Here is a 24,673-nt window from a genome sequence, read left to right as displayed (position 1 = left end):
ATTTTTTTTTTTTTTTTACTTCCTGTAGGTGTAAATTAGATTGCTTATTTGAGGTTTTAGTTATTTCTTGACCTGCAGCATTATAGGCCTGCATCACTATAAACTTCCCTCTGAGAACTGCTTTTGCTACATCCCAGTAGTTCCAGAAAATTTTGTTTCCATTTTCATTTTTCTCCAGTTAAACTTTGATTTCCTCTTTAATTTCTTTGTTGACTTTGACTCATTGTCTGTTTAGTAGCATATTTTTTAGTTTCTATGTGTTTCTGGCTCTTTTTGTTTTGTTTTGTTTTCTTCTGGTAACTGATTTCTACTTTCATACCATTGTGGTCAGAAAAGGTGCTTCATATGATTCCGTCTTTGTAAATTTATTGAGAATTGTTGAATTGTTTTATTGCCTGACATGTGATCTGTCCTGGAGAATGTTACATTCTCACTTGAAAAGAATGTTTATTCTGCTGTTTTGGATAGGATGTTCTGTATAAATCTGTTAAGTTCATCTCGTCTACTGTGATATTCAAAGCCACTGTTTCCTTTTTATTTTCTGTCTGGATGAGCTATCCATTGATGTAAGGGGTTTAAGTTTCCTAGTACTGTTGTATTGTCAGTTTCTCCCTTTATATCTATTAATATGTACATTATGTATTTAGGTGCTCTTATGTTGGGAGCATAGATATTTATGATTGTTATATCCTCTTATTGGGTTAATCCCTTTATCATTGTGTAATTCCCTTCTTTGTCCCTTATTACAGTCTTTGTTTTAAAGTTGATTTTGTCTGATGTATGTTATTGTAACCTCAGGTTTCTTTTTTTTTTGCCATTTGCATAGAATATTGTTTCCTTTCTTTGCTTTCAGTCTTTATGGGTGTTTAGGTCTGAAGTGAGTCTCTTATAGGAGCATATAGATGAGTCTTGTTTTTATTTTCTTACCTATTTCACTGTGTATCTTTTTATTGAATCATTTAGTCCATTTACATTTTAAATAATTATTAATAGATATGTACTTACTGCTATTTTGTTAATTGCTTCCTGATTCTTTTTGTAGTTCACTGTTCCTTTTTTCTTTTCTTATACTCTACTTTTGTGATTTGATGACTTCCTTTAGTGCTATGCTTGGAGTCCTTTTTCTTTTCTTTTTTTTTTTTTTTCTTCTTTTTTTTTGTGTGTATCTGCTGTAGATTTTTGATTTGTGATTACTATGATGTTCACATATAATACCTTATATGTCCATAGCTATTTTAAGTTCATAGATGCTCAGCTTGAACACATTCTAAAAGTACTACATTTTTATTTCTCCCTCTCTCTCTCTCTCTCTCTATATATATATATATATATATATATTGTAATTTACATCTTTTTATTTTGTGTATCTCTTAACTAATTGTAGGTAAAGCAACTATATAGTCATAATTGAAATTACTGCTATCTTTTTATGTTCATCCTAGTTTTATAAATAATTGATCAATTACCTTTAGTATATGTATCCTTTATCATTGAAATGATTTCGTTATTTTCTTCTAGTTGTGACTTTTTCTCTATTTAAGATTTATTTATTTATATTAGAGAGAGAGTGCATGAGTGCACTGGGGCATGTGCATGCTCCAGGGCAGGGAGGGGTGGGGCAGAAGGAGGGGGGTTAGAGAATCTCAAGCTGACTCCTTGTGAGCACAGATTGAGCACAGGGCTCAATCTCACTACCTGAGCCAAAATCACGAATTGGATTCTTAGCCCACTGAGCCACTCAGGTACTCCTAGTTGTGATTTTTCTTTTCTGCTTAAAGAAGTTCCTTTAACATTTATTTTAAGAAGACTGGATTAGTATTATGAACTCCTTTCACTTTTCTTTGGAAGACTCTCTCTCCTTTGCTTCTGAATGATAACCTTACTAGGTAGATTATTGATTGCATGTTTTTACCCCTCAGCCTTTTGAATATATCATGCCACTCTTTTGTAGCTTACAAAGTTTCTGCGAAAAATCAGGAGATAGCTTTTTGGCAGGGAGGGAGTCTTTTGTCCATAACCAGTTGCTTTTCTCTTACTGCTCTTAAGATTCTTTGTTTTGATTTTTTTCACATTTTAATTATTACGTGTCTTGGCAGTGATCGCTTTGAGTTCATCTTGTTTGGGGCTGTCCACGCTTCCTCGACCTGGTTGTATGTTTCATTCTTCAGATTAGGGAAATTTTCATTTGTTATTTTTTTCAAATAAGTTTTCTGCCTCTTTCTCTCTCTTCTTCTGGGAGCCTGTTATGTGAATGCTAGTATATTCGATACTGTTTCAGTGGTCCTTTAACCTATCCTTATTATTTTTTCATACACCTTTTTCTTTTTGTTGTTCAGCTTGGCTAATCTCCACTAACCGATCCTCCAGATTGCTGATCTATTCTATATCATCTAATCTCCTGTTGAGTCCCCCTAGTGTATTCTTCTTTCAGTTATTGAGTTCTTCAGCTCTTATTGGATCTTTTTTGATATTTTCACTCTCTTTGTTGAAGTCCTTTATGAATTCAACCCCTCTTCTTTCACGTCTGGTGAGCATCTTCATGATCATTACTTTGAATTCTTTATCAGATAGATTGCTCATCTCCATTTTGTTTAGTTGTTTACTGAGGTTTCATTTTATTCTTCATTTGCAACATGTTCCTCTCTTCTTTTTTGCTGACTCTTGTGTTTATATGTCTTAGCTCATCTGTGTCTCTTTATCTTGAAGTTAGTGGCCTTATGGGAGCCCCATGGGGCCCAGGAGCTCAATTCCCCTTGATCACCAGAACCAAGCACTCCAGAGTTGTCCCATGGTATGAGCTGCTGACTGCTGCACTTGCACTGATGGGTGGGGCTGGGTACAGTGGCTTGCTGTAGCTGCTGTGGGCTGGCTTTTGGGTGGGGTTAGCCCTCATACAGCTGGCTGAGAGGCCTTACTGCAGCTGCTATTGATATGTTGGTGGGTGTATGCCTCCTCCACATCCCCCCAGCAGGTATTGATTGGGGGCTGCACAGATCTTAGCCAGGGATGCCATGTGGGTGTGGAGGGGTGGTAGTCACTTTGAACATTGTCATTTTGGGGCTTTGGTGGGCCCACTGATACTGCCTGCCAGGTTTGGTGAGGCAAGAGTTCTTTGGAGGGTGCCAGCCAGGGTAGGCTGATGAGCTAGGTGGATTCATAAAGGAAGTACAGCATGGGGACAAGTGATGTTAACAGGGTAGGTAGAGGGTGTTCTGTCACTCTTCTGCATTGGACTAGGTAGGCTGAATGAGGGAAGACAAATGGCACTTACTAGCCCTTCCATTTTTAGAGAAAGTTCCTACAGATCCCTGCCCCTCTGATATACTTACTAAAAATAATTAATAATTTTCTCTCATATGTGGCCCAGGTACTTTTCAAGTCACTCCTTCTCTGCTGTGTCTCAGAATGAGTAATATTGTGTAGTGTCCTTTAAAAGTGGAGTCAGTTTCCAATAGCCTTCTGGCTCTCCTGGAGTTAAGCCCTGCTGATTTTCACAGCCAGATATTGTGGAGGTACCTCTTCCTGGTGCAGATTTCCAGGCCAGGAAGGGAGGGTACCTGATGTGGTGCTTGAAGCCCTCAGTCCTCAGGGAGTTTATGATCTCTTTCCTGCATGTGGGCCACTGTGCAGGGAGTTTGGTTCCTGATTATTCAACTTGAAATTTTAGATTAAAAAAAGCATTTCCATTTTGATAATCTTTTAAGAGCATTAAAAGTCTCAATTTTCATAACATGTAATATACACGATCAGTTATGGCAAAAAAACCCTGATGTTATTAGCTACAAAAATAGTAAATGAACTGAGCATGTAATGTAATAGATGCTAGTGCTTCAATATAATGTACTTCAATATAATGGTTTTGATTCATTCTTTTAACTCCTTTCATTGCCAGCGAGAGTGATTTTTTTTTTTAAAGATTTTATTTATTTATTCATGATAGTCACACAGAGAGAGACAGAGAGGCAGAGACACAGGCAGAGGGAGAAGCAGGCTCCATGCACCGGGAGCCCGACGTGGGATTCCATCCCGGGTCTCCAGGATCGCGCCCCGGGCCAAAGGCAGGCGCCAAACCGCTGCGCCACCCAGGGATCCCGCGAGAGTGATTTAAGGTGTGATTCACTCAGGTTATTTTTTGCTCCAATAAAGGGCTGCGTTTGAAAAAAAAAGTCTCCATATTCATATATTTGAATGAATGCTTATTTATTTTAAAAATTCCTTTAGAGGGAACCCTGGGTGATGCAGCGGTTTAGCGCCTGCCTTTGGCCCAGGGCGCGATCCTGGAGACCCGGGATTGAATCCCATGTTGGGCTCCCGGTGCATGGAGCCTGCTTCTCCCTCTGCCTGTGTCTCTGCCTCTCTCTCTCTGTGTGTGTGTGTGTGTGTGTGTGTGTGTGTGTGTGTGTTGTGACTATCATAAATAAATAAAAATTAAAAAAAAATTCCTTTAGAAATATTTGAATTCTTATTTTTTATTATGGTCTATTTGGAATTACTTTGACAATTAAGATCCCAATTGTATAATTAAGAAATGCTTATATGTATTTGTTTTGTATCTTTGATTTCTTGCTAGCTTCATTTTTCTTATTTTAATATTCTCTTGTTACTTTTTTAATCCTTGAGGAAGAAGGCCCTCTGATCTTTGTAATGACTTGAATATTGTCTTTTCAAAGATTTATACATAATCTCAGTAGTTTGAATCATGTCAGCATGTTTATTTCTAGTACCATGATGGTTTATTAAAATTTTTTAAGGGCAAGTTTATTGAAATGTAACTTATACATATAGTGAAATTCACTCTTAAAGTGTGCAGTCCAGTGTGTTCGGGTAAATGTATACAATTCTGTAACCACCGCCAAAATCAAGATAGAGAGGTCTTCTATTAGTCTAAGAAGCATCCTTGTTACCCTTTGTGAATACTCACCTCTTACAAATCTAATGTTTACAACAACTGATTTGTGTCCCTATAATTTTGTTTATTCTAAACTTTCATATAAATAGGATCATACAATATGTAACATTTTATGCCTGGCTTCTTTTACTAACAACTTTTGAGACTGATCCATTTGTTGGATGTATTATTCCTTTTTATTACTGAGTAGTATTCCATTGTACGGGTGTACCAAAATTTATTTAGCCATTTGCCTGTTGATGGATGCTTTGAATTGTTTACAGTTTTTCACGGGTATGAGTATAGCTGCTATAAATGTTCACATGCAGGTCTTTGTGTGGGCATATTTTTATTTCTCTTGTGTAAATACTTAGGAGTGGGTGGCATTGCTATGACATATGGCAAATTTATGTTTAACTTTATAAGAGACTACTGTGCTGATTTTTAAAGTGGGTGTATATTTTTTATTTGCACCAGCAAATATATGAGGGTTCCAGTCACTCTGCATCCTTGCCAAGATTTGGCCTTTTAAATCTTTTTAATTTTAGTCATTCTACTAGTTGTGTAATGGCATCTTATTGTTGTTTTAATTTACAGCTCTCAGATGACTAATGATGCTGAGCACATTTTTGTGTGCCTATTGGCCATCTGTACATCTTTTTGGTGAAATATCTATTCAGATCTTTTGTCCATTTTAATAATTATATTATCTTCTTATTGAATTGTCGGTGATATTTATATATTCTGGATACAAGTCTTTTGCTAGCTAGTACATACATATTCTCCTAGCCTATGACTTACCTTAATAGTGTCTTTTGAAGAACATATGTTAATTTTGATGAAGTCCCAGTTTATCAGCTTTTCAATAGTTTATGCTTTTTGTGTTTTACCTAAGAAAAAGACCAATTCAGTATCACAGATATTTTTTCTTCTACAAATTTACGCATTTTTAAAAGATTATATTTATTTATTTTAGACAGAATGTGAACAGGGGGAGAGGCAGAGGGAGAGAGAGAGAGAATCTCAAGCAAACCCTGCACTGAGCAAGGAGCCCAACTCCAGGCCTGATCTCATGACTCCAAGATCATGACCTGAGCTGAAACCAACAGTTGAACACTTACTTAGCTTATTGAGCCACCTAGGCATCCCCACAAATTTATATTTTTTTATAAATATATTTAAATAATTATAATAAATTATAAAAATTTATATTTTATCTCTTACATATAATTCTGTAATATATTTCAACTTATATTTTGTGTATTTTTGTATATGGTATGAGGTAGAGGTTGAAGGTTTTGTTTTGTTCTGTTTTCCATGTCCAGTTACTCTAGTACCATTTGTTGAGAATTCTGTCCTTTCTCCATCAAATTACCCTGGTACATCTGTTGAAAATCAATTGACCGTGTATGTGTGGGTGTATTTCTCAGCTGTATTCTGTTCTGTTGATTCATATATCCATCTGTAGACAAATACCACATTGCTTTGATCATTGTAACTCTATAATAAGATTTAAAATTGGCTTACTCTAACCATGGGAAACTAGTATTTTTCCATCTATACTTTTTTCCCATGGATCCTATGATCATGTTGGCCCTATTATCCTAGAATGTCCTCTAGAATAAGATTATCTATTTTATATGACAGTCCATCTAATTGAATAAATAAATAAGTGTTCACATACTTTAATTTGGACTAAGCCTCCATAGGCTTGAGATCTTTTAAAGGTAGGACATTTTTGTCTTTTTATCAAAAGAGCTTACCACAAATGAGGAGGTCAGTAAATATATGTTAAATTGAATTGAATTCTCTGTGGAATAATTGTTCATTAGTATCCTTAAAGCACGTTACTTGAATTCAACATAGCAAAGAAAGCATAGTTTCTGTGACATTAATTTCATTAGGAAACTGTGGTTTTCTTAAGAAATAAATCTTTCTGGACAATTAACTATAACTGGTTTTGCAGCTTTTTTATTTTCTAGTTTTAGGCATTGTCTTTTAGGTTATTTTCATATTATGTGCTAGGCACTGGTTGGGCCAATTCAAAATGAAATCTAAATTTCCTTTAGTTGGGGAACTTTAAAAGAATTGTTAATAGCAGTATTATTTCTATCCTCCTTGTCTTCTCTTTTCATTCTTTACACATTATTCAGATATTGAATGTGTTGGGTTGATCCTCTAATGTTCTTTTCTCTTTTTTCCTGTTTTCAACTCATTATCTTTTTGCCCTTCTTTGTGAGAATTCTCCTCAACTACATCTTTCTATTCTGTTAAGCTTTTGATCTCTGGTATTATTTTTTAATTTCCAAGAGCTGTTTTTTTGTTATCTGAGTATTTCCTTTTACTAGAATTGTGTTCTTCATGGATGATACCTCTGCTCTGAGAATATTAATGACAATTTCTCTTGAATTATTTTCTCTTTAAATATTCATAATTTCCTTCAACTTTCTTTCAATATGTTTTGAATATTAACTGTATTTTATATTATTAATTGTTCCTAAGTGCCTAGTGATACACTTTCCTTCACTCTCTCCGGAGGATAAACTCAGATCTTTGATAGGGTATAGGAGGACATTGTATCAAGTTGGGGGATCTGGGAGTTTAACTGTTTCATAAACTGCACTAGGCCTACTTACTGAATCTTTAACTGTCACGGTTGCATTGGTTGGTTGGTTGGTTGATTCTCTTTGTTGATAGAATGATCTGAGAGGGGCTGATGTTATAAGGGGTATCTTACCTGTGTCTAGATAAGATAAAGGTTTCAAAAACTATTCCATGGGGATCCCTGGGTGGCTCAGTGGTTTAGCGCCTGCCTTTGGCCCAGGGCATGATCCTAGAGTCCCGGGATCAAGTCCCGCGTGGGGCTCCCTGCATGGAGCCTGCTTCTCCCTCTGCCTGTGTCTCTGCCTCTCAATCTCTCTCTCTCTCTCTATCATGAATAAATAAATAAAATATTTAAAACAAAACAAAACAAACAAAAAACCCAAAAACTATTCCATTTATGTACTTTAATAGTAATGTGGTAATACATTTATAAGGAATAACACTAAGAATAACACCTATTCTCTAAGACTCCCAGTCCTCCAGCGTCTCTTCCTGGAAGTAACCACTGGAACTAATTTCTTCTTTAGCTTTTTAGAAATCTCTGAATTTATAAGCACTTTACATGCATTTAGGGCAGAAAGATAGTGTTTTTACTCTTGCCACTTCCACTCAGCATAGTAGTGGAATTTCCAGCCAGAGCAATTAGGAAAGAAAAAGATAAATAAAAGGCATTGAAATCTAAAAGGAAAAAGTAAAATGGTCTCTGTAGATGACATGATCTTATATATTAGGAAACCCTAAAGGTTCATAGTAAAACTATTAAAACAAAAACAAAGTCAGTAAAGTTGTAGGATGCAAAATCAATATACAAAAGTCAGTTGCATTTCTGTACAATGAATTATCAGAAAGAAAAATTAAGTAAATAATCCCATTTAACAGTAGTGTAAAAAAGATTAAGATATTTAGGAATAAATTTAAGGACATGAAAGATCTGTACCCAAAACTATAAAACATTGGTGAAAGAAATTGAAGAAGTCACAAATAAATGAAAATATATTTTGTGTTCATGGATTAGAAGAATTAATATTGTTAAAATCTCCGTACTACCCAAAGCAATCTACAGATTCAATGCAGTCTGTCAAAAATCTAATGGCATTTCTCACAGAAATAGACAAAACTATCCTAAAATTACAGATGGAACCACAAAAGACCTTGAGTAGTCAAAGCAACCTTGAGAAAGAACAAAGCTGGAAGCATCACGCCGCTTTATTTTAAATTATATCACAAAGCTATTGTTATCAAAACAGACACAATAGACCAGTGTAACAGAATAGAGAGGCTAGAAATAAAATCCTGCATATACAGTCAAGTAATTTTCAATAACGTCACCAAGAATACACAATAGGGAAAAAATTATCTCTTCAGTAAATGATACTGGGAAAAGTAGTTATCCATATTCAAAAGAATGAAATTGAAACCTTTTCTTACCTCATATTATAGAAATCAACCCAAAATAGATTAAAGGCTCAAATATAAGATCTGAAACTATAAAACTCCTAGAAGAAAACATAGGAGGTAAGCTCCTAGACATTGGTCATGGTGATCTTTTTTTTTTTTTTTTAATTTGGCAACAAAAACAAAGTAGTGGGGCTACATTAGTTTCTCACAGGAAACAAAGTGAAAAGGCAGCCTATGGAATGGGAGAAAAATATTTGCAAACCAATAAAGAATTTATACCTAAAATATATAAGAAATACTTATAACTCAATAGTAAAAAACCAAATAACCTGATCAAAAAGTGGGCTAAGAACTTGAATAGACATTTTTAAAAAAGATATACAAATAGCCAATAGATACATGAAAATGTTCCTGACATCACTCATCTTCAGGGAAAATACAAATAAATCAAAAGCACAATGAGATTTTGTTTTGTTTGGTTTTTATTTATGATAGTCACAGAGAGAGAGAGAGGCAGAGACACAGGCAGAGGGAGAAGCAGGCTCCATGCACCGGGGGCCCGACGTGGGATTCGATCCCGGGTCTCCAGGATCACGCCCAGGGTCAAAGGCAGGCGCTAAACCGCTGTGCCACCCAGGGATCCCTGAGATTTTTTTAATTAAAAAGTTAAGAGGGCAGCTCCCGGTGGCTCAGCCGTTTAGCTCAGCCTTCAGCCCAGGGCGTGATCCTGGGGACCCGGGATCAAGTCCCACATCCGGCTACTGCGTGGAGCCTGCTTCTCCCTCTGCCTGTGTCTCTGCCTTTCTCTCTCTCTCTCTCTCTTTAATGAATAAATAAATAAAATCTTTAAAAAAAAAGTTAAGAGATTAAGAAGTGTTTTTGAAGAGAAAAGGGAACCTTTATGCACTGTTGGTAGCATTGTAAATTGGTGTCACCATTTTGGAATATAGTAGGTTCTTCAAAATAGTAGACATAGAACTACCACATGACCCAGCAATCACTGTTCTGGATGTATATACAAAGGAAATGAAAACACTGTCTGGAAGATATTTGCACTCCCATGTTCATTGCAGCATTATTCACAGTAGCCAAGATAAGATAGCCATTGTCAGTGGATGACTGGATAGGGAAAATGTTAGTTCTCTCTCTCTCTCTCTCTCTCTCTCTCACACACACACACACACAGGAGTATATTATTTAACCTTAAAAAAGGAGTTAGTCTTGCCATTTGTGACAACATCAATGAAACAAGGACATTATGCTGAGTGAAATAAGCCAGACATAAAGAGAGAAATACTGCTTAGTCTCACTTATATATGAAATCCAAGAAAAAGTCAAACTCAATGTAATAGAATAGAATGGTTGTTATTGGGGGTTAGGGAAAAGAGATGTTGGTCAAAGGGTACAAACTTTGAGTTGTAAAATGAATAAGTTAATTAACTTGATTGTGGCCATCATTTCTCTCTCTCTCTCTCTCTCTCTCTCTCTATATATATATATATATATATATATCAAAACAGCTCATTGTATACCTTAAATATATATAATTTCTTGTCAGTCATACCTCAGTAAAGCTGGAAAAAAAATACAGTGTTTTTAGACGAGATGGGGCACGTTCAGGGTATTGTGGCCGTAGACGAAATATAGTATTTTTAAACTACAACCTCAGATAGCATTAGGTTTTTTAAGGGTACATTCCACAGGTGACATAGTGCATATGCCATCAGTTAAAACTCACAGATTTTTAAAATGTATACAGGGCTATGGGAATGAAGACCATAGACTCAAGGTTTAGAGTAGTACTTATTAAGTTACATCCAAGAAGTAATGGGGATGAGGATATATAAACTGTAGTTCACCTCGATTCTTAGATTGGCTTTTTATAGACATTTGATTTGTACTCTTGAAAAAATACTAGTTCTGTCTTAGTCATGCAAAATAAGCCATTAATAATATGTAAATGAATGAGCTGAACTATATTCCGATAAAACTTTGTTTACAAAAATATTTGACAAGCTGTATTTGGCCCATGGACAGTAACTTGCAAAGTTTTATTTTTTTAAATTTTTTTATGCTTTTCATTTTAAGTCTTTTGTTTTAAAGGAGTCAGAATTCTCTTTAATTGTCAAGTGTTGAGTTTTCATGTGGATTATAATCCATAAAATAGTACTCTAAAAATTTCTGGATTACCTAAATAACTACTTTATTCAGTTATGTGTGTTTGGTGCTGTTTTACATTTAGGATTGAATAAGGCATCTTTCCTCTGGCACACACTCATGCTAAATACTTGTTATTGTGGAATGCTGAATGAGAAGAGGTTTTAACAATAGTTGGAATAGAGAAAATGAAATAATTGAGATACCACCTGAAACACAGGAGTACGTGCATTGCAGAGTGTCATAGTAATAAGATAACTGGTTTTTCTAGATTCAAACTTTAACTTTTATTATCAATAGATGTGATGGTCAGAATGAAATGAAGAACTTCTTTTCTTCTTGAGTATAGCCATAGTCATATAACTATTTGATACAGATTTCAATAAAACGTCAGAGCTGACTTGATCTGTATGTGATAGAGGCTACAGTGTTTACAAATCACTGTTATTTAAAATTGACCTAGAAATTTGTGGCAGAGCCAGAGGTTGCTTTCTCATTTAAATTCCTTTTTCCCTTTTCCTTCACAAATAAAGCCCTGGGAGTGGGGCATGTGACCAACTGAAACACTTTTTTCGAAACTCCATTTTGACTAGGAGTAGTTATGTGCTATAGAGTGGCCAATGAGATACCAGTAGAAGTCACTGAGGGTGATTCTGGGAAAGCTTGTAAGGTAGAGTCAGCTTGTTTGCTTTTGTCCCCTTCCTTTCTTCTGGTATCAAACATCGATGCCAAACCTGGAACTGTACCAACTATCTTTTGACATGCCTGCAAGGAGTGGACAAGAAGACTGTAGAGGTGACTCTGGTACTTGGCTGCTGCTCCAAGTACCAGAGTACTTGGACTTACTTAACTTGAAACTTCCTGTTAAGGAAGGGAATGTAGTGGTGGGTGAGGTAGAAAATAATCCTATATGTTGTAGCCATTACGATTTGGCTTTTTATTATGTCAAGCGGGCTCAATTTTCTATCATTAAAAAAGTGAAATGAAACAATATCATAGTAAATTGAGACAATATATGATAGATAGAAAATTGAGTTTTTATTTTGCGATTTATTCTTAGGTTCGTAAATGTGTTCTCATTTTTGAAATGTTTTCAGGTTTTATTAATGTATAATTCAATAAATCCAAAACCAGGCAAAAAAGAAATTCATAAATAAAGGTTAGTATTCTATTATATTCTGAGAGAGGCTCTCCATTCATAATAAATTATTTGATTTATTTCTCTATCTACCTGTCAACATTTAAGTATCACTGATGCAAATATCTTTATTAACAAAGCAATTTTGATACTATGAATCATTCTTTTACTTTTAAAATCACTTTAGAATAAATCAAGCAGACTTGACTTACTCCTTAGGTTTTTTTTTTTTATATAAACTATATTTCGTTTGTAACTCTAATATATTCTAATGAATGTTACTGTCTAATTAAGCTCTAAAAATCTTCTACTAATTGCTCTAGGAATAATCAACTTTTTTGACCTGAAGTTTTATAAACAAGAATAAATAATTGTGTAAAAGCTAGTATATGCTATAATGACCCAGTGGGAATTATCATACATCCTAAAAACAATAATAATTCTCTCAAAACAGCTGATACACTCCTTTTTAAAAAAAAAACATCTAGGCGGATACAGAGATTTTTTTTTCCCCATTTTGCTCTTATTAGTAAAAGTTATGGGGCAATTTGTGCTAATGAAGTCAGACTAATGAAGCATAGTATTTTCAAGATATTATCAAGCATTAGGGACTAGTTTAATTTTTTTAATGCTCACGAACAGAATAAGCAATTATTTTTAAAAACACTTGGTTTTTGGTTTACATAAAGGATATGTTCATATTACCCCACATGTCTCAGGACATTTTATGCCCTTTCTGTAGGACTTGTGTTTTATAATGGGTAAAAAGAACTAAAAGAAAACAAAACACTGAATATCATTTTAACTTGGTTTTCAAAGTCATAATAAATGTAGCAGATGTCGGTTGCTTCGCCTAAGGTCTGTCTCCTCTTCCTTCCGTATTAACAGACTTAGAATTCTTGAAGTACACTTTCCCTGTGCTTCTGAACGTTGGTGGCTAAGGATGAATTAATTGTCTGGAGCTACTTGGGATGATAGAATAAAAAGGTGACTTGAGTGGGCTCTGCAATGAACCACTGTGGAACCATCCCATTCTTGAATTTCTTATTCATGCATGTGATATATTAATTATTTTTAGTGATTAAGCGTGATTAAGCCATTTTGAGTTTCTATTCTTGCATTGCATCCTAAAGGAAGCATTGTTTATAAAGCCAGTTTTTAAAGTCAGTCACATTTCCATCTGTTTTTAAGGGTTAGATTTGAAGCTACTGTCCTCTGTAACTCCCCTAGATCCATTGCCAGTATTTAGTTACTGACAGTGAACATAATTATTTGTTGAATAGAACTTATTGTCACCAGCAAAACAACAATAAAGTTCTTATGGTATCTTTCCATTTACAAAGTGCTCTCTTACCTCATTTGATCACAGCTCAGCCTACTTGCCTTAGTCATTTCATAAAATAGATGAGACTAAGAAGCTGGATATAGAGGTCTAGGATATATTTAACCATATACTTGCAAATAAAAGCACTGCTTTAAGCTTTTACAGAAATTCAGCAGACTGTCTTGACATGCAACCAAAATAAATACTGTTGTTTTGTAATTTTAATTTTAAACAGAAATTTCTGGCCCCAGAATAAGAATCACAGACTCAGATCAATTGTTTAAATAACTCCTTTAACAATTTTTATTGTATTTGATTATGTCTAGGGCTCACTTAACTTTAGTTTCAGATATTAACATGCATAGTATATTATAATAATCTCAGAGCACCACGGGAAAAAATTGCTCACATAAAGGTTTTGAACATGAATCTGGAGCATATGCTTAAAGCCTTAGGTGCAGATTTAGGACTCGTATGGGTGACACTTAAAACTAGGTGAATGGATGATAGCCTTAGGAATAGAGGTAGAACACAAAGAGACTATGACTATAAAAGCTGAACACTGAACAGGGTGGGTAGAGGTGGGGGCATGGAGGAAAGAGACAGAGATGAGAGCTAGGAGGAGAATCAGGAGCATCTGGGAAGCCCAAGAGAGCTTTTCCATCAAATTATTGTTCTGTACCAGACATCTATGAAGAGTCCAAGCTAGAAGAGAGGTAAACCTAAAGGTTTCCTGACTATATGTACTTTTCCAAAGCACTGGAAACAAGGATTTAAAAAAAATATTTCAATCTCAGTGTTTTCTTTTTCGTCATGTTACATGCTATATTGTACACTTCTGGGATTTTATACAAGATCAGGGAGGGTTAACTCTAATGTTATTTGATGTATATGTATATGTACATATACACATACTTAGAGAATATTTCTAAAAGACTACACAAAAAATTGGTAACTTTGTCACCTTTAGAGCAGCTAATATCTGGGACACCCTTGAGAAATAGAGATTGGAGAGAGACTTTCCACTTTTGTTACCTCTTGGATGTATCCCCTGTTCAAAAAATAAATAATATTAAAGCTAAACAAAATAAAGTCCATCTTATTATGTTGAACTTTATTAGTAATAGAGGGAAGTATTTTGAGACTTTGCCATGGCTGGAAAAAGTATTATGATTTTTTTTAAAAGATTTTATTTATTCATGAGAGACACACAGAGAGAGGCAGAGGGAGAAGGAAGCTCCTTGCAGGGAGCCCAATGTGGCACTTGATCCTGGGACTCCAGGATCATGCCCTGAGCCGAAGGCAGATGCTCTACCGCTGAGCCACCTAGGCATCCCAAGTATTATGATTTGATCTTCTGAACCCATAGATACTGTAGCTTTGTCTTTGGGGAGAATATGTACAGTTGTATGTGCAGTTACATTGTTAGCACTGGTCAGTACTAAAAGCTTACTAAAGGGTAGCATGGTATATAATATGGTTTAGTATATAAATGGTTGATCAACTAACTCTTCCTAAGAGAGCCTTCCTAGAAGGCTAATATTTTCCCAGAGGAAATTTCAGCCCACTTCTGAGGCCAAAGCATGCATGGTAATTGACTAAGCAGATCTTGTGTTCAAGTACAAAGTCCTGAATTTTGTACTTATGATTCCAAACATCTTGCATATTCATTTTAAATGTGTTCACCTCACTGAATTGTGTTACCAAAATATTCTCTTGCTGTTCTTCTGCAGTGTTACCAAAATATTCTTTTGCTGTTTTCTTTTTACAGACATGATATATCTAAGAAATAGGGGTGTTATATTAAAAAGGTGGGTTTTATAATATAAAGAAATTGGAGAAAAGCTTTGAGTTAAACACAATTTGTTCAGTTCTGTGAGCCTTAGATTAGAAATTTAGCTGGTGTGTTAAATGATTCTCAGAAAAGTATGATGCTGTTTAGCTTTCTCTCTTCTAGCTGTATGAAAATTTGGGTTAAAAATAGCAAACACTGAGCATGTGCATCCAAAGATATGGCTGCTGCAAACAGTGGAATATATGTCTTGATACTGTAAGTGGATGATTAATGTAAGGAGCCTTAAGGTTTTGAAAACAACTCAGTGAAATGAAAAGTTGCTTTTTGATGTCTGTAGCCAAGCTGGATAAATTATAATTCAAGCAATTAACATGAATTTGGAACAAAGAATATATATATTTTTTTGTAACATTGGAAAACTGAACTGCTTTTAAAACTCAGAATTATTTAGCTGTTGGCCCACAAAACCAGGCTTGGCAAATACAATAGATACTCTTTAAAGAAGGAAGTTTTCTTTTTAGCTGTAGGTTAAAGTCCCTGTAACTCATATTGTGTTTGCCATTTCCCAATGGAAGAAAAAGCTATTTTTATTTCTATGGATAACTGTGGTGAGGAGTAGTCTTTTGACTGCAAAGTAGACTTCAGGTTCGATCAAATGTGTAAAATTTCTATGAAGAGAGAAATTGTATTGGCCATATTTTCCCTTTTTAAATTATTGTAGCAAAAAAAAATTTTATTGTAGCATGATTAGGTCTCCAACAGTCAGCTTCCTTGTTTTCTTTCACACTACTGACTCCTTGCTAACTCTTAAAGTTTCCAACATGTGCTAGCTAAATGTTCTATAGCGACTGCCCTATTTTTAATCTTTTTTTTTTTTTCTATCAGAGGTTCTCTTTGATTACTCTTGTATCTGTTGACTCCATCTTTTACTGCCCACCATCTTCTTAACCACTTTTACATAATGCTTACAAGTGAGCTCCTGGTAACTTTTTATGACGGCTTTTTAGCCTTCATCCTTTGCAACATTTTTGTGGCATTTGGGTACTCTTAACCCATTTACTCTGTTGTGAATGTATTTCTCCTAGGCTTCTTTAATTTTTTTTTTTTTTTGGCTTCTTAGATTTTGATCCTTGTTCCCTTTGAATACTTTTCTTCCTCCCCTCCCCCCTTTTTTTCTAAATGAGAATGTTTCCTAGGTTCTAACCATGAAAAATTTCTCCCTATCTTTTTATAGTTTACACATGAGAACTCCATTCACTTCTGTTTCTTCTATGATCATCTTCATGCATAGCTACTTTCTCATTTTTATTTACTGTCTTGACTTGATTCCTTAGTTCCTGATCTATATATTTCCTGCTAGATATTTCACTCATTGGATCAATAAGATATTTATTGGGCTTTATACTATTCTGTCCTTTAAAAAAAATCTTCTCTGGACCCTAGTTTTCCTGCCAACTACTACCTTGTTTATCTGCTTCCCTGTACAGGATAATTCCTTGTAACAGTAATCTTTATTTACTCTCTCCTTTCCCTTCTTTCTGTTCTCTCTTGAACCCACTCAAGGGAGGCTTTTGTCTCCTACCATTTTATGAAAGTTGCTCTTGTCAGAGTTATGAATGGTCTCTTCCCAAGTCACATGGTCAATTCTCAGACATCATTTTACTAGATTTTTTTAGGGAACATTTACTATAGTTATTCATTCTCTCCTCAAAAAAAAAAGTCTTTATTTGGCTTCTAGTGGATCACATTCCTTTTGTATGTTTTTACTTTACTGTACACTCCTTCTCAGTCCTTTTTGTTGGGTTCTTCTCCTCTTTGTACCCCTACTTGTTGGAGTGCTGCAGGGGTCCGTCATAGCTCTCTTCTCTTCTCCCTATACTCCTACCCTTTAGTTGATTTCGTTTAGTCTCCTGACTTTAAAAATAATCTGTTTGTTGGTCTGCTTTAGAGTAGTTTTAGTACCCCCTCTCATTTATTACCTCTCTTTAATTTTTCACTTACAAATTTTCAGAATATGAAATTCTGCTTCTAGAGTCCTCATGTGCAATACACATCATCCATTAACCTCATGCATATCAAGTTTCATTGCTGACTGGATTTCCCTTTTATCTTCTGTCTTGAGTCTGTGTTAAGGTGTTTACTGTTTGGTTATTTTTTTTTTTTTAAGTTTCTCAAATTTTTATTTTATTTTTTTTAAATAATAAATTTATTTGTTATTGGTGTTCAATTTGCCAACATACAGAATAACACCCAGTGCTCATCCCGTCAAGTGCCCCGCTCAGTGCCCGTCACCCATTCACCCCTACCCCCTCCCCTCCTCCCCTTCCACCACCCCTAGTTCGTTTCCCAGAGTTAGGAGTCTTTATGTTCTGTCTCCCTTTCTGATATTTCCTACCCATTTCTTCTCCCTTCCCTTCTATTCCCTTTCACTATTATTTATATTCCCCAAATGAATGAGAACATATAATGTTTGTCCTTTGGTTATTTTTAAACTATTTTTCCTCCTATGGTTTACTTGTGTTTTATAATCTTGGTGATATTGGTTGGCCTCAAATATCTTTTTGCTCTCGCTTACAAATAATAGGTATCTTGGATAGATTCATGAGCTCTGCATTCTGTTCAAGTAGTCTGGATCCTCCTCCATCATTTTTTAGCTTCTAGTGTTGATGATGATAAGCTCAATGCCAATCCTGGTTTTCCCATTTATGGATAGTTGTTTTTCTGTCTGAACACTTACAAGTTTTTTTCTTACTCTTTAGACTAATGATTTTTTAAGGATATGAATAGATATTTGTCTTTTCAATCCAGCCTGAAAGTTACTCTTTCCAATTAGTTGTTTTTTCAACCTGGAGAATTTTATTATTTACTTAATTGTTACCTCTCTTTCACATTGTGTCTTTTCTCCTTTGAACACCTATTTTCACAGATTAATTTTCTGGGTCTATCCTTCAAGTAATTTTTCTTTTTTGTGACTATTGACATTTACTTAATTCTTTGCTCTGTATTTTGAGATAATCCTTGTACTTCATCTTCCCATCTATTTAATTAGGTATCAATAATGATCTTTTTTTTAAAAATCATGTGCTTATTTTAGTTTGAAAGTCATAGTTTTAAGCTTGTGTGTGTGTGTGTGTGTGTGTTAGAAATTACTTAAATGCTCTAACAGTTTTAGTGCAGGTGCTTGTTTTCTAGCACTTCCTATTTCAGTAGAATCATGCTCTGATTATTCAGTCTTACTCTGTTTTTTCAAATGTTGGAGCCTCTCACATGGTCAGTTGTTTTTCTGTGATGGCTCATTGAAAATCATGTCTGATTGTTGAATTGTCCTAAACTGCAGGAATCCCAGAGTTCAGAATAGATATAGTGCCTGAAGTGTAAGTTAGCCCACTAGAGATACCTAAAGGAAACCTGGTGCTCTCTAATCTAATTGAGCTGTCCTAGTTCTAAAGTAGGGAAGACTCATCTGTGTCATGATAGGAAAATACAGCATATTCAAAGACATTGGAGATAGTCTTACCGTTGGGGTCTTCAGATACCTAGAAGCCAAATTATTCCACTTATGCTGCTTTTCAGTTTGCCAGCCACCCGTGGAACAATGTAACTGCATACCAGTTTTCTAAGGGATATAATGTTTGTTCTGATGTTTACCTCACTAGAGCCTTAAGACACAACATTGCCTGCAGGTCTCAGCACCTGTTTAACTTCAGAAAGTTTAGGAACTTGGAGTTGGCGTAGAGAGGAACAAGTCACATTCAAGTTGTCGTGTTTCAGAATAATTTAGATCCTCACTCATTCCAATGCCATTTACATTCTGGTATCTCTTGAATTTATTATATCTCCAGTCCTTACCATTCCCCTCATGCACATATCTAGTTACCTGTATAACAGTTCAACTTGGTAATCTAAGGGATATTACAAAGATTGCATGTCCAGTGCTTGTCATCACCAAACCTACTTCTCGTGAGTTTTACTTATTTCAGTGAATGACATCTTACCATTTTTTATGCTTAATTTCTTAAGCCAGTATCTTAGAATTCATTCTTTTTAAGAAATATATTTATTTATTTGCAAGAACATGCATGAGCAGGGATGAGGATCAGAGGGAAAGGAAGAAGCAGACTCCCCACAAAGCAGGCAGCCTGATGTGGGGCTTGATCTCAGGGCTTCAGGATCATGACCCAAGCCGAAGGCAGGTGCTTTACTGACTGAGCCACCCAGGTGTCACGATTCATTCTTGACTTCTCTTTTATTTTTACATCCACATCTCAGTTAATCCACAAATCCTATTAGCTGTACTTTCAAAATGTGCCTAAGCTGACTACTTCTTACCACCTCCACCTCTACCCCTCATTCTGTGCATTGTTGTTTTCCTCCTGGTCTACTGCAGGTGCCTCCTTACTATTCTTCACGCTTCTGCTCTTGCCCTCTACAGTTTACTCCCTATAAGCCAGAGTTATCTTTTTAAAATATAAAATGTTGCTTCCCTCCAAAGAATTTGAAGAAAATCCAAACTCCATACAATTGGTTATGAGGTTCTCCATGCCATTAGACTCTTTCAGCTGCCTTCCAACCTTATTTTCTACCAGTTTCATGATTTAGTGCACATTATTTACATTAGTTTTCTTTTTCCTTCTTAATTACATCATAGCCATTTTATCTCAGGGCCCCTGCTCTTGCTGATCACTTTAAGAATACTCTTCATATTTTCTCATGATTCCCTTCCTCATTAAATTTGTGTCTTGCTCACATGAACAGACATTTCTCCAGAGAAGACTTAGAAGTGGCCAACAGACACATGAAAAAAATGCTTGACATCACTCGGCATCAGGGAAAATAGAAATCGAAACCACAATGAGGGATCCCTGGGTGGCGCAGCGGTTTGGCGCCTGCCTTTGGCCCAGGGCATGATCCTGGAGACCCGGGATCGAATCCCACGTCGGGCTCCCGGTGCATGGAGCCTGCTTCTCCCTCTGCCTGTGTCTCTGCTTCTCTCTCTTTCTCTCTCTGTGACTATCATAAATAAATAAAAATTAAAAAAAAAAAAAGCCCAGTTTGGGGACTGGAGTTTAAAAAAAAAAAAAAAAGAAACCACAATGAGATACCACCTCACACCGGTCAGAATGGCTAAAATGAACAACTCAGGAAACAACAGATGTTGGCAAGGATGTAGAGAAAGGAGAACCCTTTTACACTGTTAGTGGGAATGTAAACTGGTGCAGTCACTCTGGAAAACAGTGTGGAGGTTCCTCAAAAAGTTAAAAATAGAACGATCCTATGACCCAGAAATTGCACTGTTAGGTATTTTTCTAAGGGATATAAACAGTGATTCAAAGGGGCACCTGCACCCCAATGTTTATAGCAGCAATATCTACAATAACTAAAGTATGGAAAGAGCCCAAATATGTATTGACAGATGAGTGGCTAAAGAAAATGTGCGCACGTGTGCGCGCACACACACACACAGAAACATAACACACACTGGAATACTACTCAGCCATCAAGAAGAATGAAATCTTGCCATTTGCAATGACATGAATGGAACTAGCGGGAATATGCTAAGTGAAATAAGTCAGTCAGAGAAGGACAGATACCATATGATTTCTCTTGTGGAATTTAAGAAGCAAAACAGTTGAACATAGAGAAAGGGAAAGAAACATAAAAATACGATGAAAATTGAAACAGAATCAAACCATGAGACTCTTAACTCTAGGAAATAAACTGAGGGTTGCTGGAGGGAGGTGTGTGACAGTATGGGGTAATTGGTTAATGGGCATTAAAGAGAGCACTTGATATAATGAGCACTGGGTGTTATATGCAACTGATGAATCATTATATTCTACCCCCTGAAACTAATAATACACTAAATGTTCATTAAATTGAATTTAAATAAAATTTTTTTAAATTATGTCTTGCTTAAATCTGTTCATATTGCCTTGTCATAAAGACTGTTTCCTACCATTCTGTAGAACAGATCCTTTTCTACGTTGCCTATTCCACCTTACCCTGTTTAAATTAGTTTCTTTTTATTTTACTAGCACCTAACAGCACTTGAGCCATATGCTTATTTGTTGTCTTCCTCTATGAAGTCAACCTCTATGAAGAAAGAACTTAGTAATTCACTGCTATATCCCTAGAACTTAGACTACACAGTAGACACTTAATAAATAATATATACACTTCAAGTGACATCTTTACCAAATTTGAGTTACATTTTAAAATGAAAAAATAAGTATGCATGTGAGTCTTTCTGGAAATAAATTTTTTCAAATTACTGTGTTTTGTTTTTTACTTTTTAGACTTGTTTGCAAAACATGTAATATACTTTATTTTTGAATGTCTTTTAAATTTCAAGTATTTATATTTTATTTTTCTCTAAAAATACTCATTATGTAACCTTCTTTCCTAAAATTGAAATTCCATTTTACTTGTAACTTATCCTTTGATAGTGTATTTATTACCAAATTCATAACTTGTATTTTATTTTAAAAGAATCATAAAATTGTGTAATGTTAAGGCCATCAGGAATAAAGGAAGAAAAGAATGGAAATAAGGACTTTATTCTTGTGTAATGCTAATATTCTAGTGTTTTTTAGATTGCCTGGAAATCCCCTTAGTTACAAGATTGCCTTTTCCTATATGATATATTCAGTATTTCTAAGGGACCTCTCATAATCCTGACCACACCTCCTATTCTTTGTTTTTGCTCTCTGCTTTTTTAGTTTATGCCCCCCTATCTTCAATTTTCAGTGGATAAAATTTACTATACTATAGATGAATAAGAAAGAAGACAGAAGAGCAAATTTAGCCAAATATTAGTAGAAACCAAAATTCAGCTCAAAAATAGGCTTAGCATTTATAATATAGGGATAACATGCTAATATTGGCTGAGATTTATTTCCTTACGCTTCAATACAGCATTCTTCTAATTTCTAGAAGACCGATTTTAAGATTTATTGGTAAGGAGGGAAGTCATTTGTATAATCACTTGTCATTTTGATCTCAGTTTTGAAGGGCTGTTATAACTATCTCCACAAGTGGGCACGAGGAATATTTCTGAAACTCACCCTCTTGCAGACCCATATGCCATTGGTACCTAGAGAGTTTTATAAAATCAGCGTTGGCCCATGTTCTCATGCACATTTGTAAACACCTCTCTCTGGCTCAGTACTTTAACATTTGTAAACTATTTTGTGGCAAGCCACTGAATCAAAACTTTTAAAATGGTTGACTTTGACCATTAAAATATTAACTTGGTTTTATTTTTATTTTTTTCCAGGTGTATGGTGGCTGATGAAGTAAGTGTTTCATGATTTTTATGTCTTTTATAAAATTCCACAACCAATTTTTAGTGTGTTACTTACCATGTACTGTGTCTTTCCTTATGACTGTGTGTATATATAGAGAGAGAAGGAGAGGGGATAAAGAGAATGAAAATGAGGATGAATATGTTGTGTATTTGTTTGTGCATGCACAGACACACACTTGCATGCAAGATGTGTACTTGAAACATGTTAGAATTAACATTTAGTGATCCAAAATTTTATGTGATTGGCAGAGAAAGCATGAATGTGCTTTAAAATTCAGCCCCAAATAAAACTGAACTCATTTTCTACTTGTCATAATACTTCTTAAAAGTTGAATTTTTAAAAATTTGCTGTAAAAGTTATTGTTAATTCATATGAGTGTGAAACAATATTAAAGTGGTATTTTATTATCACTAAACAATTTGATAAATTACCGTACCATGTATTTATATACAATATTCATGTTTTCTCACTGAAATGTTCTTGTTATATAAACTATGATACTTTTTACATTCTCAGTAGTGTACATCAATAAAATTCTAATTTTTATTCAGTTTGAGAAATATGTTGCTGTTTTCATGATGCCTTTAAAAGTAACAACAAAACGTTTAAAAATATATTAGAAAGGAAGAAAAGATACTGAGTTTTTAAAAAAATATAATTGGAATTATTAGAGATTCTCCTGTCTTCACTTTAGTTATATATAGACTCACCAATGGCTTATCTCCACAATCGCTTTAGGGAAGAAATGAATTACAGTGTTACATGAACATGAATGCTATGCAGAAAGGTTTGATAAAGGGTTTCTTGATTTATGCTAATTAATAATTACCTAAGTTTTTAGCTTAACGCTTTATCCTATAGGCACTTCTTTAGATGTTATACTTAGAAACATAGTCATTGCCTATGAAGAACTTCAACAGTGTAATTAGGACACGACGTAGACATTTGGGAAATGACAGCACTTTCTCTTTTGGAACAGGATGAATTCCAAAAGCCTCTTCATAAATTAATAAATTTATGAGTCTAAAGTGACTAAAAGAGGCTCACCTTTTTAATCCCTGATTGTTTTCACCAAATAGGAACATAAACTCATCCTTCAAAACCTCAAAACTAGGCATAACTGTTTTATATAATGTATAAAATATATGTGTGATACATGTATGGCTGTGTGTGTGTATGTTTTTAATGGTCGTCCATTAAAATTTTTTTTTTTAATTTATTCGGGGGTATGCACGAGAGCAGGGGGAGGAGCACACAGGGTTGGAGATGGAGAGAGAATGTGAAACAGACTCCTTGATGAGCACGGAGCCTAATGTGGGGCACCATCTACAACCTGAGGTTACAGCCTGAGCGGAAACCAAGAGTCCAGTGCTCAACTGACTGAGCCAACCAGGCACCTCCAATATCAGTTTTTAAAACAGACCAGTTTGAGGACGCCTGGTCGGCTCAGTGGTTGAGCATCTGCCCTCAGCTCAGGTCATGATCCCAGGATCCTGGATCAACTCCCACATGGGCCTCTCTGTAGAAAGCCTGCTTCTCCCTCTGCATGGTTCTCTGCCTCTCTCTATGTGTGTCTCTCATGAATAAACAAATAAAATCTTAAAAAAGTAAATAAGAATAAAGCAGACCAGTTTGATGTCCGAGATTATATTATATCAGGTAACAACCATCTTGATAATCTCTCTACAAGTGATTGGGTGGGAAAATCTTGGCAGCTGTGTTGTATCATTGCTTCCTTGTTCTTCATTTTGGTGTCACATAGACATCATAGAGACATTGGAATGGGCCTTAAATCTATGGAATTGTTCATGGATTGAAATGAACACTTGATTGGCACCTTAAGCCTTCTTAACCTTTCATTAAGCAACTCCTGTCTTCAGTTAACATTAGACTAAGGATTGTTCGGAGTTCATGATGAGCCTATAGCCAGTAAGAGTTTTTCATATACCAACTGCTTTTCATTGTCTCTTACTATTTATAATTACATAGCACTTGTCACATTTTGAGTGATTTCAGCCCCGTTCTTTCAACAGCATTCTTATTTCTTAATTTAATAAATTTA

The 24,673-nt window shown here is 35.2% G+C and overlaps 1 protein-coding gene and 1 long non-coding RNA gene across 5 annotated transcripts in view; one reads left to right on the top strand and one right to left on the bottom strand.

Moving 5' to 3' along the window:
• The window catches only part of ZRANB3 (zinc finger RANBP2-type containing 3), a 299,116-nt gene that overhangs the window by 91,090 nt on the left and 183,353 nt on the right, over window positions 1-24,673 (top strand). For all 4 annotated transcript variants that reach the window (XM_038565063.1, XM_038565064.1, XM_038565062.1 and 1 more), the window contains exon 3: window positions 22,581-22,599. In XM_038565063.1, the coding sequence (XP_038420991.1) occupies window positions 22,581-22,599 (19 nt within the window). The remainder of the gene's footprint in view (window positions 1-22,580; window positions 22,600-24,673) is intronic.
• Window positions 1-24,673, bottom strand: part of LOC111091170 — a 49,040-nt gene that overhangs the window by 22,656 nt on the left and 1,711 nt on the right. Inside the window, exon 2 of the long non-coding RNA XR_005374214.1 lies at window positions 5,690-5,778. This is a non-coding gene — a long non-coding RNA (uncharacterized LOC111091170). The remainder of the gene's footprint in view (window positions 1-5,689; window positions 5,779-24,673) is intronic.

This window comes from Canis lupus, chromosome 19, assembly GCF_011100685.1.
Source record: "Canis lupus familiaris isolate Mischka breed German Shepherd chromosome 19, alternate assembly UU_Cfam_GSD_1.0, whole genome shotgun sequence".
Taxonomy (NCBI): domain Eukaryota; kingdom Metazoa; phylum Chordata; class Mammalia; order Carnivora; family Canidae; genus Canis; species Canis lupus.
Note: the sequence above shows the minus strand (reverse complement) of the source record. Positions and strands in the feature narration are given on the sequence as shown.